Source organism: Rattus rattus, chromosome 5 (assembly GCF_011064425.1).
Source record: "Rattus rattus isolate New Zealand chromosome 5, Rrattus_CSIRO_v1, whole genome shotgun sequence".
NCBI lineage: Eukaryota > Metazoa > Chordata > Mammalia > Rodentia > Muridae > Rattus > Rattus rattus.
This window is the reverse complement of record NC_046158.1, coordinates 64572690-64589064: the sequence shown is the minus strand read 5'-3', so window position 1 is coordinate 64589064 and position 16375 is coordinate 64572690. Positions and strand designations below refer to the sequence as shown.

Genomic DNA, 16375 nt, shown 5'->3' with positions numbered 1-16375 from the left:
GAATGTAGGTGCCCTTGTATTTGAAGCATAGATATTTAGTATTGAGCGTTCATCTGGGTGGATTTTTCCTTTGATGAATATGAAGGTTCTTTTCTTATCTTTTTTTGATGACTTTTGGTTGAAAGTTGATTTTTTTTCCATATTAGAATGGCTACTCCAGCTTGCTTCTTTGGATCATTTGATTGAAAAGTGGTTTTCCAGCCTTTTACTCTGAGGTAGGGTCTGTCTTTTTCCTCTGAGGTGTGTTTCCTGCAGGCAGCAAAATACTGGGTCTGTTCATCTGTGTCTTTTTATTGGGGATTTGAGTCCATTGATGTTGAGAGATATTAAGGAATAGTGATTATTTCTTCCTGTTATTTTTGTATTTAGAGGTGGGATTATGTTTGTGTGCTTCTCTTCTTTTGGTTTTGTTGCAAGGAGATTTCTTGCTTTTTCTAGGGTGTAGTTTCCCTCCTTGTGTTGGGCTTTTCCATTTATTATCCTTTTACGGCTGGATTTGTAGAAATATATTGTATAAATTTGGTTTTGTCTTGAAATACCTTGGTTTTGCCCTTAATGTTAATTGATAGTTTTGCTGGATATAGTAGCCTGGGCTGGCATTTGTGTTCTCTTACGGTTTGTATGACATCACCAGACTTTCATAGTCTCTGGTGAGAAGTCTGCTGTAATTCTGATAGGTCTGCCTTTATATGTCACTTGACCTTTTTCCTTACTGCTTTTAATATTCTTTCTTTGCTTTGTGCATTTGGTGTTTTGACTATTTTGTGACAGGAAGAGTTTCTTTTCTGATTCAATCTATTTGGAGTTCTGTAGGCTTCTTGTATGTTTATGAGCATCTCTTTCTTTAGGTTAGAGAAGTTTTCTTCCATAATTTTGTTGAAGATATTTACTGGCCCTTTAAGTGGGGAGTGGTTTGATCTTCTCATTGTGCCCTAGATTTCCTGGATGTTTTAGGCTAGTAGCTTTTTCCATTATCCATTATCTTTGATAGTTGTGTCAATGTTTTCTATGGTATCTTCTGCTCCTGAGATTCTCTCTTCCATCTCTTCTATTCTGTTGGTGATGCTCACATCTATGACTTCTGATCTCTTCCCTAGGTTTTCTATCTCCAGGGTTGTCTCCCTTTGTGCTTTCTTTATTGTTTCTATTTCCATTTTTGACTCCTGGCTGGTTTTGTTCATTTCTTTCTCCTGTTTGGTTGTTTTATCCAGTATTTCTTTTTTTTTTTTTTTCAGAGCTGGGGACCGAACCCAGGGCCTTGCGCTTCCCAGGCAAGCGCTCTAACACTGAGCTAAATCCCCAACCCCAATCCAGTATTTCTTTAAGGGATCTTGTGTTTCCTCTTTAAGGGCTTCTAGTTGTTTACTTCCGTTGTCCTGTTTTTCCTTAAGGGAGTTATTTATGACCTTCTTAAAGTCCTCCATCGTCATGATGAAATGTGATATCAAATCTAGGTCTTGTTTTTCTGGTGTGTTTGGATATCCAGTGTTTGCTTTGGCGGGAGAACTGGGCTCTGATTTTGCCAATTAGTCTTGGTTTCTGTTGCTTGGTTTCCTGTGCTTGCCTCTTGCCATCAGATTGCCTCTGGTGTTAGCTTGTCTTCCATTTCTGATGGTGGCTTGACCCTCCTGTGGGCCTATATGTTAGCCCTCCTGTAGACCCATTTTCCTGTTTTCTTTCAGTTAGTTAAGGGAACAAAGTGTTCTTCTTTCAGGCATGTAGTCACTTCTGGCAGCTGGCTTTCAGCTCTCAGCAAGAGCAGCAACTGTAAGAGTTCTTCCTCTACTGCTCCTAGGTCCCTGTGTGTAGGGTGCAAGATGGCACTTGGTGTTTTCCTCTTGAGTTAGGAATGTGGGTAGAGAGTAGTCTCTTCTGGTTTCTCAGGAGTGTCCACACTTCTGAGTGTCTAATTCTCCCCTCCTTGGGATTTGGGTTCAGGGAGCTCTTTGACTGGTTCAGTTCAGATCTGGGTACAGATTTGGACTGCTGGTTTTATATTTCAGCTTTCGGTCTGATGAGTTTTTATTTATATGAGACTTGAGTTTTTTTCTTGCAGCGTTCAATACACTTTATTATATACACCTAGTTTTTTAAACTTTCCACAGTCTTTCTGTTGTGCTCATTTATCTCTTAAGTCCCAAATAATGCTTCTTGTGGTATTTTTTGTTTTCTTGCAAATATATTGAAAATAAATCTGAGTAGCAGAAGAGGGCATCAGACTCCATGAGATTACAGTTATGACTGTTGTGAGCTGCCATGTGGGTGCTAGGAAGTAAACTCAAGACTTCTGGAAGAACAGCCAGCACCCTTAACCACTGAGATATCTCTCCAGTCAGGAAGTTTTTTTTTTTCTTTCCTTGCTGTCAGTCTTCTAGGAGTTGGAATGGACTGCTTGAGGCTCTTCAGACATTCAAAGTTTACATTAGGAATTCAGCTTTCACTCTGATGGGTTTTTATTTATATGTGACTTGGGTTTATTTTTTTATTGCAGCATTCAATATATTTTATTATGTATACCTAGTGTTTTAACTATAATACACCTTGGTAATTTTCTTTTCTGGTCTTGTTTATGTAGTGTTCTGTGCATTTCTTATATCTGAATGCATGTATCTTTCCTTAGTTTGGGGAAGTTTTCCTCTATGATCTCATTGAAAATCGAGTCTATGCCATTGTCTTGAGATTCTTCTTCCTCCTTTATGCCTACACTTTGATGGTTTGGTTTTTTATTTCCTTTATGTTCCTTCTCTGGGTGCTTTAAAATTTTCATTTTCCTTGCTTATTTGTTTGAGGTCCTCTATTTAAGTCCTGGTATTCTTTCTTCTGATTGATTCTTTCTGCTTACAAGGCTTTACTGTGAACTTTCTAGTTCAGTTACTGGGTTTCTCACTTTTACCTTCACTTAAGCTTGAGTCCTCTTTAAAGACCTTTACCATCTTCATTTAGATGTTTTTAAGGTCTTTTTCTTGTGCTTCAGCTATGCTGGACTATTCAGGACTTGCTGTGCTAGGATAGCTGGACTTTAGTGGGGACATCTTGCCTTGGCTATTTTTGATTGTGTTTTTCATGCTGGCATCTACGCATTTAGTGGTAAAGACCAGCTTTGACATTCAGGGTAAATTGAGGCAGGGTTAACAATTGACTGGAGCTTTCAAGAATTCCTTTCAGGGCTCTAAGAGGCTGTTGTCCACAGGAGATGTGGGTAGAGGGGAGGGAAGGCTGCAGCTGGTGTTCTGTGGTAGCTTTAGGGAGAAGACTACTGAATATAAACTTTTATTATAAAGTAAGTTGATACAAAAAATCTTGAAAAAGTATAAAAATAATTTCATAATTTATTTAATCCTAATTCCCCATTAAGAATATTTGTGAAATTTTTCTTTATTATTCATTTTCTCAATAAGTAAATAGATATGTAGACAATGGGTTTAGGCAGAATTAGGCCAAAGGATATAAACTTATAGTTATATAAGATGAACAGGTCTGGAGATATAATGCACAACATGAGAACTATACTTAAAATTACTATAGCTGTATGCGGAAGCACATGCCTCAATATAAGCGTTTGATTTCTGTAAGTCTGAGGAAAGCCTGAACAACATCTTTTTCTATCATCCATCTATCTATCTATCTTTCTTTCTTTCTTTCTTCCTTTCTTCCTTTCTTTCTATCTTTCTGTAACATATTATCTATACCTATATATGTATCTATACATAATATACAGATGCACATGTCTGTATATATACACATATAGATATATGAATATATCTATATATTATCTATATATCTATAACCACCTCTATCATTATCTATCTATCTATCTATCTATCTATCTATCTATCTATCTATCTATCATCTATCTATCTCCCCAAACAAAATTGAATTGTGTACTGAAAATTTACCACAAGAGTGGCAATGAGACATTCCTAAACCCCAAGAGAGAAACACATAATCATTAAAGTAAGAAAATCAGCATTTGTACAGCTTTCTTATGTCCTAGTTTCCCCCATCACTCCCACTGGTGCCTTTATCTAATACAGGATCCAAACTCATATTATACTCAATTTTTATTAGTTGAGTATTATTATTATACTCAATTTTTCTTAGTTGTCATACTTCTAAAGAGTAAAAGGTAACTATTTTACAGGGTTATGTATTATTCAGGCCAGGTTTCCTACCAAGCAGGTGTTATGACTGTTAGGAGGCACATTCATCAGTTTACCTCATTTTGGTATGTGAACTTTGGACAATTGTAAAGAGGGTGGGAAATGGTATGTTTTCTTTTGAAATTAATAAATATATTGTTAGGAGATACCTTGAGACAGTTTTAAAACACACACACACATATTACACACACACACACACACACACACACACACACACACACACACGCGCGCGCGCGCGCGCGCGCTCTTGAGGCTTGCACAAAGAACTTTAGGCAATTGAGGAAATCGGGGAGTGGGAGAGGAGGTCTTCTCCAGAGAAAAGCACATAATAGATTGTCCAGTGCCTAACTATCAGCCTTGAAATACACATACAAGTTAGATTATGTGGACTGAACAGGTTCTGTTTGGGAATATATATGCATATACATATACGCATGCAATAGCAATTAGTCAAAGAAGGGACTGTACACTTGAAGGGGAATTGGGACATAGATATAGGAGAGTTTAGAGCACAGAAGAGATAAAAGCAAATGTTATAATTATAATCTCAAATAAAATATTTTTATTAATTAAAAATGTATATAGAATAAATCAGGTTCTTAGATCTCAGGCTGGCTTAAGACTATCTTCATAACCAGGCATGGCCTCAAGGTCCTGATTCTTCTGTTTCCAGCTTCTGGATGCTGAAATCATAGGCGTGCACCACCATGCCAAGTTTATGGGTGCTGGCAATGAAAGCCAGGGCTTTATGGATATCAGCATTTTAGCAGCTGAGCCACAGCCCCAGTCCTCTACTGTACTTCATTACAATGTCTTGATTCTGTGAGGAGCACTTTGCAATTCAAGTTCACGGAGCGATAAAGGCCCTCATATTCTTCAACAAGGTAAATTCACTGTAGCGAGCAAGTCTATAGTTGGATATTTCCCTTTGCATATTTTTCACATTATTATTTATAGGATTTGAAACATTCTAAAATGGCTATTGTATTATAATATTTACATGTCCAGAAATACTTTACAGGTGTTTAAAATAAAACATTTAGGGTGGACATACAGAACAACTCTAGAACTAATAAGCCCTGTTAATTTTCTTTCTACTCATTTGTCCCATCAGTTTATGTTCAACATTATTTCAGATTCATGACAATAAATAAATTCAGCCTCTATTTTTTATCTACTTTTGTTGTCCTGACCCATAGAATCTTCATGGCTTTCTTCACCTCTGCATTTCTCAGGGAATAGATGATAGGGTTGAGGAGGGGAGTTATCACCGTGTAGAACACAGTTACCATTTTATCTATAGGAAGAGTGGCTGTCGGTCTCAGATAGATGAAGACACATGGTGCGAAAAATATAACAACCACAGTGACATGGGACCCACAGGTAGACAGAGCTTTGCGCCGTCCCTCAGCACTCTGAGTTCTCAGATGGAACAAGATGACCACATAGGATGCTAAGAGGACCACAAAACTGATCACAGACAGTGTTCCCCCATTAACAACAATCAGCAGACCAATGAGGAAGGTTTCTGAGCAGGCAAGTTTAAGCACAGGAAGCACATCACAAAAATAATGGTCAATGACATTGGGGCCACAGAAGGGCAAGCGGAAGATGAGAAGGACCTGGGCAAGGGAATGCACAAAGCCTCCCACCCATGCTGTTCCCACAAGGACTGTACACACCTGCCGGTTCATGACGCTGGTGTAGTGCAGGGGCTTGCAGATGGCCACATATCGGTCATAGGCCATCATGGTGAGCAGGAACATCTCAATGCCACCAAAGAAGTGCATGAAGAAAAGCTGTGTCATGCAGCCCCATACAGATATGGATTTCTTTTCAGCTAGGAGATCCAAGATGAGTTTGGGGGCTGTCGTAGAGGAATAACAGATCTCCACAAAGGAAAGAGAGCTGAGGAAGAAGTACATTGGGGATCCAAGATTTCTGCTGACTGCCACAATGACCACCATGAGAAGATTCCCGAGCACAATGGCCATGTACAGGAGCAGAAATAGCACAAAGCAAACTCTCTGCACCTTTTGGTTAGAAGAGAGTCCCAGGAAAAAGAACTCAGTCACATTGTGTGTATTAGCCATGGGGAGCAGTCTGGGTGGTAGGATCTGAAATGATATGAAAGACGAGGAGTTAGGAATGTGGAGAAGGAAGAGGGAGCCATTAAGACGGACCAAGAGTGCAAGTGGTTGGAATAGTTGGGGAAATAGTGAGGTAAAGTATAAAGCTATAGGAGAGACCACCACCAGTGTATGACGGACTGTTAGGGACTTTGGGTTTTAGCCTGCAGCCAATAGGACATCAGCAAGAATGTCTATTATCTGGTGAATAAGTAAGTCACTTTGTATGCAGAATGTAGAATTTTGGAAACAGATCAAAGAAGGAAAGGCTTATTAAGAAGTTGTATTTCCTCATGAAGGAGGGACTGCCAGGACACCATTTTCATCTGTGTTGCATGTTTTCCTATTGCCTTTGAGTGTTTTCAGTATTCTTTCCCTTGCAATCTTCTTTTGTTATGACCTTCCTTGGTTTGCAGAACAAAGTTTCTCATCCTTTTATATATACTATCAGTGGTTTCAGAATAGATAGTACTGGTGTAGGTCCCTTGATGCTCAGTATCCCTTAAGCGGCCTATTACAGATGTGGCATGTGACTATATTTCTTCTCCTAATTCTTGTCCTTATTCTATGTTTGAATACTTATTGACCTTTTCATTTCCTTCACTTTCATCCATTTACTTTTCTCTTCTGGCATGTTGATTTCCTCTACTCTTAACTCTCAGAACAGTGTAGCAGCAGTGATCCAACATCCTTCCTCAGTGCCCAGCTATATAACCCCTCAGGACATTACCCAGACTCCATACTAACTAACTTCAAAACTGTGCTTTTTACTCCCAAGTTAGCTGAGACTGCATTAACTCAGTGTTTCCTCCAGAGAGACCTGAGGTTCGGAGCCAGACGAATCTGCCCATATCATAAAATATTTCTCCCTCACTGATTCAGACAAGTGATAAAGACCTGCCCTAGGGCAGAGGGAATTCACCTTACAGTTACAGAAACAGAGATGGTGGAGAGCGGACTTAAATTCCTAGATTATTAGAAAATTCTCACAGGAAGCTACTTGTAGAAGAAACCACTGAAAACAGCCAAAGTCCTCAGTTCACATTCGGCTGTTCTCAGGTAGTGACTTCTGCAATGACTACACGGTTCTATAAGTTTTCAGATATGCAAGATCCAAATTGTAACATGCAGGGAGCACATACCTTAGAGGAGGAGAACACAAAGCCTAGGGGTCCTGTTCTTCCATAAGCTAAGTTCTGGCCCTTGCTGTCTTGCATATGTAAAAGATGAGCAATCTCTCTCCCTAGTTCATGGGTCCGGGCAACGTCTCAGCCTTCTCTAGAGACATTCTGCAACCATAGTACTTACCACTCTGAACCATACTGTCTATTGCAGTGCGAGCTCCCCGAGGATAGAGTATGCCTTTTTCTTCCCTTCATTTCCAATGTTTACAGAAGTCAAAGTTAAGAAACAGTATTCAATACAGGTCAGGAGAATAAGTGAATCGCTGGTATATAACCTAGTCTCCTTGGTCTGGAGTTCTGTTCATTTTAAGTGTTTAGTAAATAACAAAAGAACAAAAGTCCCTGAGGTATGATATCACATGTTATCCATTTCGGAGTCCCACCCAATGTCTAGTACTGTGTTTTTCTCAAATATTCATGCAGGCATGCTCTGGGAAATGCCACATGTCTTATAGCATCATTCCCTTTACTTCCCACGTGGAACAAACTATCACAGCTAAATTAAGCCGGTGGCTAGAAAGTTCACCCCAGTGACGCAGTCACTTTGCTATTCTGAGCACGGTGATATTTTATGTTCTAAAGACACAGCCAACTCTGTGGGAATAGCCCTGGCTCATGATGGCTTCCAGGTTACTTGATGGAGACACATCGACCAGTTATGGCCCAGATTCCTGCCTCAGTGGAATCACAGCATGAGGATATGTTCCCATGAAGCTTTGGACTTGAAAATGTGAGATCCACATCCTCACCTTTCTGTGAATTAGAAATAAAAGCAAAGCAGGTTCTTCTCTCAGATCTTACTCAGAGAACAAAGAACTCAGGAAGCGCAGCTTTAAGTTCTTGCCAAGAGAAGCCAGGGCGAGAGGTGGGGAGTCCTTGGGGATCTTCATCTTCACCCCTTCCTAATTAAGAAGAACGTCTTACTGGAAGCAGGACCTCGAAGTCCCCGTGGGAAACAATTTCAGAAACCGGCGAGAAATGTGTGAAAGTAGAACTCGCCCGTGGTTCGGAGAGTACTTACTGTGTGGGGAGATCTCAACTCACCTGCACACCAGGAACTTTATGGAAAAGTACATCCTTTAAGATGGTGTAGGGAACCACAGAAGTGAGGACACTACTTGTGGTGAATTAGATCTATTAGTATTTCTTAACAGGAGATGATTATGCCTGTATAGCATTTAGTAATGCTTGGGAACGTTTTTCCTTTGTCTAACCTGGCTGGGGGTGGTGGTGGCAGCTGTGCCACTGACACTAAGGAGGTCAGCGATTCAGTGAGGTGTCCTACGATGCATGGGGTGCTTCTGTATAACAGAATATTCTAACCCAATGAGTCCACAGATGTGCTGTTATGATGCCCTACTAGTGACAAACAAAAATTCCCCTGAAAGGATAATCACTTAAATTGGGCGATTTAAGTGTATTTTAAGCTTCCTGTGATCAGGTTTCAAAAACAAAAGTGGTCTCGCTTTGTAGCCCTGGCTGACCTGAAACTCTGTGTAGATCATGCTGGTCTCAGAAATCAGGGATTCACCTGTCTCTGCCCACTAAGCGCTAGGATTAAGGCTGTATACCTCCGTGCTTGGAGAAACAAGAGTTTTAGGACAGCGAAAATGGGCTCTCATGATGGCTGTATGTTGTGATCCATTTGTGTATGGACAAGCCTCTGTTCAACACGAAAATAGATCAAAAAATAAGTTATAGACTTTGGGTGACAATGACATGTCTAGTGAGAGAGTTTCACAGTAGGGGTGGGGTTGAGCATACAGGCACTGAGATAGGGAACACAGGAAATGTCTGTATTTTTCTAAATTCTATGAACCTAAAACTGATCTAATAAAAATCTGTAAACAGGTAAATAAATACAGTGAGAGTAAGTCATGTATTTTAAGTTTTACTAACAGTTAACAAGAAGACTATAAGATATCGAGATTTAAAAGATGTTTTGAAAAAATTGTCTTTGTTCATACAAACAATGAATCAAGCACTATAGTTTATATAAAGAGGAATGCAGGGAAGACTAGTGACTAATTACATCAGAACATGCAATAGTCAAGGGAAACTGGTACATAATCTCTAATGTGTTTACATGGAATTGAGTTTCTGTGAAAGATTTTCAGACCCAGTATTTTCTGTATTGTAGGATCTGTTTAATAAGTCTAAAGAAAGTTGATTTTATTTTATTTATTAATCTATTAATTCTAATTTTGGAATTTATATGTATGGATGTTTTGCCTGCATGTATGTCTGTGCACCATATTCCTGCCAGGTACCTGTGAAGGCCAGAGGAAGTCATCAGATCCCATGCAACTTGAGTTATGGATGGTTGTAAGCTACCATGTAAGTGCTAAGAACTGAGCCCAGGTCCTCTGCAAGAGCAACAGATACTTTTAACCCCTGAGCCATCTCTATAGCACCAGGAAGGTAGATTTCAAGATGTCTATCTATGATTGCTTGTTGCAGGAGACTATATTTGTTAAATATTTGCAGTAAAAAGAAGTTTTACCCTAAAATGCATACATTGTGTTTGTTCTGACAGGTCATTATTTCTACGCTGGTGAAGATTAAGTCATTGAACATGACTTTGTTCACATGGAGAGAAACAATAGTTCTGGGAGTCAGAATACCTGAATTTGTGCCCAGGCATTGTGCCTGGTTTATGTTGTAGCAATGGCTGATGTTCTTTGATGCTTGTTTTCTCTTTTCTACCACAATATTTCAACCACCAAAAATGTTATCACAGTACATGATAAAATGCAATAAAAATTAGATTACTCAACTTCTCATCAGGGGAGGGTATATGCACTTATTTTGTTTTTTTCCTCTCTATAACAGGAATGCTGCAGATGTGACCTGAGGTTCAATATTCATCTTGGGCCATGAATGAACATGGAAATAGAAGCTATATTATTAGGGATGGAGAAATATGGTCTTTCTTTCTTTCTTCCTTCCTTTCTTTCTTTCTTCCTTCCTTCCTTTCTTCCTTCCTTCCTCCCTTTCTCCCTTTCTTTCTTTCTTTCTTTCCTTCTTTCTTCTTCCCTTCCTTTCTTTTTTCCTCCTTCCTTCCTTTCAAGATTTATTTATTTTATATATACGAGTACACTGTAGCTGTCTTCAGACACACCAGAAGAGGGCATCATACTCCATTACAGATGGTTGTGAGCCACCATGTGGTTGCTGGGAATTGAACTCAGGACCTCTGGAAGAGCAGTCAGTGCTCTTAACCCCTGAGCTATCTCTTCAATCCATTCTTCTTGAATATTTTGTTCATTGAATATATTCTTTCATATTTTGTTCATTACAGCTAAAAACTAATCCCAGTGATTTTTTTTTGTGGGTGGGTATTTCCAGATAGTTTATGAAGTTGCTAATTTGCAAGATAATATGTTAATATGATTTCTATAGCTCTAAGGCAAACCACAAGGCATACAGCCTGCCAAAGCTATTTTTGCTAGTTGCTTCTCACATCACCACGACAAAATACAATTGGGAGCAAAAATTGAATTGGGAGCCAGAGTTGAGAAACATTGTAGTTTGATCAGAAAAAACCACTGTAAAGCCATGTTTAAGAAAGTCACTGTTTAAAAAGATTGGCACCTTGAAAAAGAATGAAAACTTGGTACTAGAAAAACCCACTAAGGGTCTCTTGGGAAGTGCCCAGACTACGCCCATCACTCATTCACTGTGAAATACCTCAAACTTATTAGAAAGCCACTGGTGCTGTGGGGCCACCCCACTCATAGAGACAAGAGTTTTCACAGGATTAGTTGCCAAGATTCTTAGAACCTTCTGCACCTGTGGTCTATTGTATACCAATTTTCTTCAAGTTGAAATATCCCCTCCTGCCTGGAGCAAGGAGTTCAGGAAGCCCAGGGAACTTCAAAGAATGAAGAGAAACATCTCTGAGCCTATATAGGCCAAACACAATACCTGGGAAGAGAGAGTCTCTTGGGTGGAGCTATCTACAGTCTGGGCAGTGAGCAAGGGATGCAGCTTTTAAGAATTGTCACCACATTGACACTGGCTTTTCAGTGACATGCTGCCTGAGAATCACCCATGCTCTAGAAGATATCCTCAAGTAGCAAATTGGCTTTTCTAAGTTAGACTTGTGTGGAGTCATTTCTTTGGTCCGTTGTTGACACTTAATTGCAGTGAATAGATGTTTGTCCGTGTGTCCTCAGGAAAAGTCATGCAGATAGTCCAGGGGAGCCAAGACATTGCCTGAGCGGTAAGCAGGATTTGAGATCTTCTACAAGATTTTTTTTTTCAGGCATGTAGAATGGAAAAGTTATAAGGATCCACTGAAATGGAAATTTCCATTGAAATTCTAAAAATAGGCTTAGGAAGGTAAGGCAATACATAGATCTAAGGATCTTAGGATGAGGAGTGCCAGTGGAGACGCCAGCATACATTGGAGGTGCCTGAAATGTGAAATATGGGCCAAGAAGAGCTACAGGTGGTGACCAAAGCCAGCCCAAGAGAGGCCATGTAGATTGCAAATGGCAAGATACTACCCAATCCCTTTGGAGCTTAGACCATAATACTACACATGTATGATGCCAGACATAGTCATTGGGTTTAATGTGTGCCCTTCTAGGTATTGGTACTGCTTTGGTTCAATCTTTCCTTGCTATCTTCTTGTTCCTTCACTTTATTTGTGTCTTTGCATATTGAGACTTCTCGTCGTTTTTTAACAGTCTCATTGCTAAGGGTTTGGGTATTTACTTTTCTTTGCAGGACTGCTTTCTTTCTGGGTCACACCACACGAGCCTTATATGTTAACTCTTTTTCTCCATCACCATTGTGTCTTGGAGTTTTTTTTTTTGTCTTATTAAGCACAGGGTATATTTAATTTAGGTAAAAATATCATGTGACATAAAAGAAACCATATAACAGTGTTCTCTGGTAATTTTATCACCTCACCTCATGGCTGTTAACTTATTATTGGGGAAAGTCTTCAATAGATTAGAACATAAAACCTGTTATGTACTGTTTTATACATAACAACCATATATACATAAATTCAAGAACACAGTAACAAGGGACAGAGGAGCATGACAAGGGTATAGGCATTTATTTTCCTTATACATTCTTGACTTATATGTTCCAAAAGTCATTAATTATATTTGCTTTTATAGCTCTCTGTTAATTTTTTCCCCCTAAAAAATGAAGAGACAACTAGGATTTGTTTGCTATTAAGATTTTTTTCCTTTCTCTTTCTTTAATTTCTTTTCCTTAAAAAATTTTTAATTTAAATTTACATTCCAGTTATTGTCCCCCCTCATTCCTCCCTCCCAAAGTTCCTTATCCCGTTCCTCCTCCCCCTTGCCTCTGAGAGGGCACTCTTCCCTCTCCCTCCACCAGTCCTCCTCCTTCCCCTGGGGCCTCAGGGCTCTAGAGGATTACGTTCATCTTCTACCACTAAGACTGGACCAGGTAGACCTCTGCTACATATATGTCAGGGGCCTCGGACCAACCCGTGTGTGCTCCTGGTTGGTGGCTTCTTTTTTGGGAACTCCCTGGGGTCTGGCTTAGGTGAGACTGCTGACCTTTCTATGGGGTCGCTCTCCCTTTCAGCTTCTTTAATCCTTCCCCTAATTTAGGTTCCCAACTTCAGCCCAATGGTTGCGTGTAAGAATCTACTTCGGTCTCAGTGCAAGCAGGCTGGTAGGGCCTCTCTGAGGACAGCCATGCCAGGCTCCCATGTGTAAGCATATCATAGCATAGTTGTGACAGAACTTGATGCTCCTCTTCCTGCCCCCATGAGGTGGATTCCAAGTTGGGACAGTCATGGGACCTCCTTTCCTTCAGTCTCTTCTCCACTTTTATCCCTCTAGTTCTTTTAGACAGGGACAATTCTGGGTCAAGAATTTTGACTGTGGGTTAGTATCCCTGTCCCTTCACTTGAGGCTCTTCTGGAGGTGGATTCTTCCAGTCCCCTTTCCTCAATGTTGGGCATTTGGCTAAGGTCACCCCCAATGAGTCCTGAGAGGGTCTCACCTCCTGGGTCTCTAGAACCCCACCTCCCATTCCCACTCCCCGAGGCTACTTATTTCCATTTGTTCTCTTGGCCATCTCTGATCCTGTCCCCCTCCCCTCCCCTCCTCCCCCACCTGGGTCTCTCCCTCCCTCTGTCTCCCATGACTATTTCCTTCCCCCTTCTAGGTGAGGTTGAAACTTCCTACTTAGGCATTTCTGCTCGCTACTTCTTATGGTCTGTGAGTTGTGTCCTAGATATTCTGTACTTTATGGCTAACATCTACGTATTAGTGGGTACATACCATACATGTCCCTTTGGCTGTGGGTTACCACACTCAGGATGATATTTTCTAGTCCCATTCACTTTCCTGCAAAATTCATGATGTTTTTAATAGCTAAATAGTATTTGATTGTGTAAATGAACCATATTTTCTGTATCTAATCTTTGGTTGAGGGACCTCTAGGTTGCTTCTACTTTCAGACTATTACAAATGATGCTGCTAGGAACATAGTAGAGCATGTGTCCTTGTGGTATGGTGGAGCATCTTTTGGGTATATGCCCAGGAGTGGTATAGCTGGGTCTTCAGGTAGTACTATGTCCAATTTTCTTAGGAATCGCCAGATTGATTTCCAGAGTGGTTGTACAAGTTTGCAATGCCACTAGCAATGGAGGAGTGTTCTTCTTTCTATACATTCTTTCAAGCTTGTTCTGTCCCTTGAGTTTTTGATCTTAGCCATTTTGACTGGTGTGAGGTCGAATCTTAGGGTCGTTTTGATTTGCAATTACCTGATGACTAATGTTGAACATTTCTTTCAGTGCTCCTTTGCCATTCAAAATTTCTCTATTGAGAATTTTCTGCTTAGCTATGTACCTATTTTTTAAAATTAGGATATTTGTTTTTTGGAGTCTTTCTTCTTGAGTTCTTCATATATTTTGGATATTAGCCCTCTGTCAGATGTAGGGTTAGTGAAGAGCTTTTCCCAATCTGTAGGTGCTTTTGTCCTGTTGACAGTGTCCTTTGCCTTATAGAGGCTTTTCAGTTGCATGTGGTCTCATTTAGCAATTGTTGATCTTGGAGCCTAAGCCATTGGTGTTCAGGAAAATTTTCTCTCTGCCAGTGTGTTTGAGGCTATTTCCCACTTTCTTGTCTATTCGATTCAGTGTATCTGGTTTTATGTGGGACAGTCTTGCCTTGTCCCTGATTTCAGTGGGATTGCTTCAAAATTCTCTCCATTTAATATAATGTTGGATATTGGTTTGCCGTATATTGCCTTTATTATGTTTAGGTATGTGTTATGAATTCCTGATCTGTCCAGGACTTTTAACACTAGGGGAGTTGCAAACTGTCAAAGGCTTTTTCAGCATCTAATGAGATGATCATGTGGTTTTTTTTCCTTTGAGTTTGTTTATATAGTGGATTATGTTGATGGATTTCTGTATATTAATCCATCCCCGAATCCCTGAGATGAAGTCCACTTGATCCTGGCAAATGATGTTTTTGATGTGTTCTTGAATTCTGTTTACAAGATTTTTTTGAGTGTTTTTGCATTGATATTCATAAGTGAAATTGACCTGATGTTTTCTCTCTTTGTTGGGTCTTTGTGTGGTTTAAGTATCAGAGTAACTGTGGCTTCATAGAATGAATTAGGTAGTGCTCCTTCTGTTTTTATTTTGTGGAATAGTTCAAAGAGTATTGGTATTAGCTCTTCTTTGATGGTTTGGTAGAATTCTGCAGTAAAGCCATTTTACCCTGGGCTTTTTTGTTTGGAAGTTTTTAAATGACTGCTTCCATTTCCTTAGGGGTTATAGGAGTGTTTAGATAGTTTACCTGATCTTGATTTAACTTTGGTTAAATCAAGTGGTATCTGTATAGAAAAATCATCCATTTCATCTAGTTATTCCAGTTTTGTTGAGTATAGGTTTTTGTAGTAAGATCTGATGATTTTTGGAATTTCTTCAGTTTTTTTTAATGTCTTACTTTTCATTTCTGATTTTGTTAATTTGGATACTGTTTCTGTGCCCTGTAGTTAGTTTAGCTAAAGGCTTATCTATCTTGTTGGTTTTCTCAAAGAACCATCTCTTGGTTTTGTTGATTTGTTCTATTGTTCTTTTTTTCCCTATTTGGTTTCCTATTTCAGCCCCGAGTTTGATTATTTCCTGCCATCTCCTCCTCTTCAGTGTATTTGCTTCTTTTTGTCCCAGAGCTTTCAGGTGTGCTGTTAAATTGCTAACATAGGACCTCTCCCATTTCTTTATGAAGTCACTTAGTGCTATGAAATTTCCTCTCAACACTGCTTTTACTGTGTCTCAGAAGTTTGTGTATGCTGTGCCTTTATTTTTATTGAATTATAAAGAGACTTTAATTTCTTTCTTATTTTTCCTGACAAGTTATTACTGAGTTGTTCATTTTCCAGGAGTATGTGTGCTTTGTATTGTTTTTTGTTGTTATTGAAGTCCAGCATTAGTCAGTGGTGATCTGATAGGATGAATGGAATTGATTCAATCTTCTTGTATTTGTTGAGGCTTGTACCCTACCCCATCTCTTTTGATTACTTTTGGTTGAAAGTCTATTTTATTGGATATTAGAATGGCAACTCTAGCTTGTTTCTTGGGACTGTTTGCTTGGAAAATGTTTTTGTAGCACTTTATCCTGAGGTAGTGCCTGTCTTTATCACTGAAGTGTGTTTCTTGCATGCAGAAAATGATGTATCCTGTTTATGTATCCAGTCTGCTAGTCTGTGTCTTTTTATTGGGGAATTGAGTCCATTGATATTGAGAGATATTAAAGACCAATGACTGTTAGTTCCTGTTATTTTTGCTATTGGAGGTGGTACTATGTGTGTGTAATTCTCTTCTTTTGGTTTTGCTGTGAGATGATTAATTTCTTGTGTTTTCTTGGGTGTAGTTACACTCCTTGTGTTGGAG

The 16375-nt window shown here is 39.5% G+C and overlaps 1 protein-coding gene across 1 annotated transcript; it reads right to left on the bottom strand.

Annotated features, from left to right (window-relative positions):
• Positions 1-5323: 5323 nt before the first annotated feature.
• LOC116900333 (olfactory receptor 4X2-like) lies at positions 5324-6253 on the bottom strand. The gene has a single exon (XM_032902089.1). The coding sequence runs from the start codon at positions 6251-6253 to the stop codon at positions 5324-5326; it is 930 nt and encodes a 309-aa protein (XP_032757980.1).
• Positions 6254-16375: the final 10122 nt, after the last annotated feature.

Excerpts from the sequence above, each read along its gene's own strand:
- LOC116900333 (XM_032902089.1), bottom strand. The coding sequence starts at position 6,253 with ATGGCTAATACACACAATGTGACTGAGTTCTTTTTCCTGGGACTCTCT.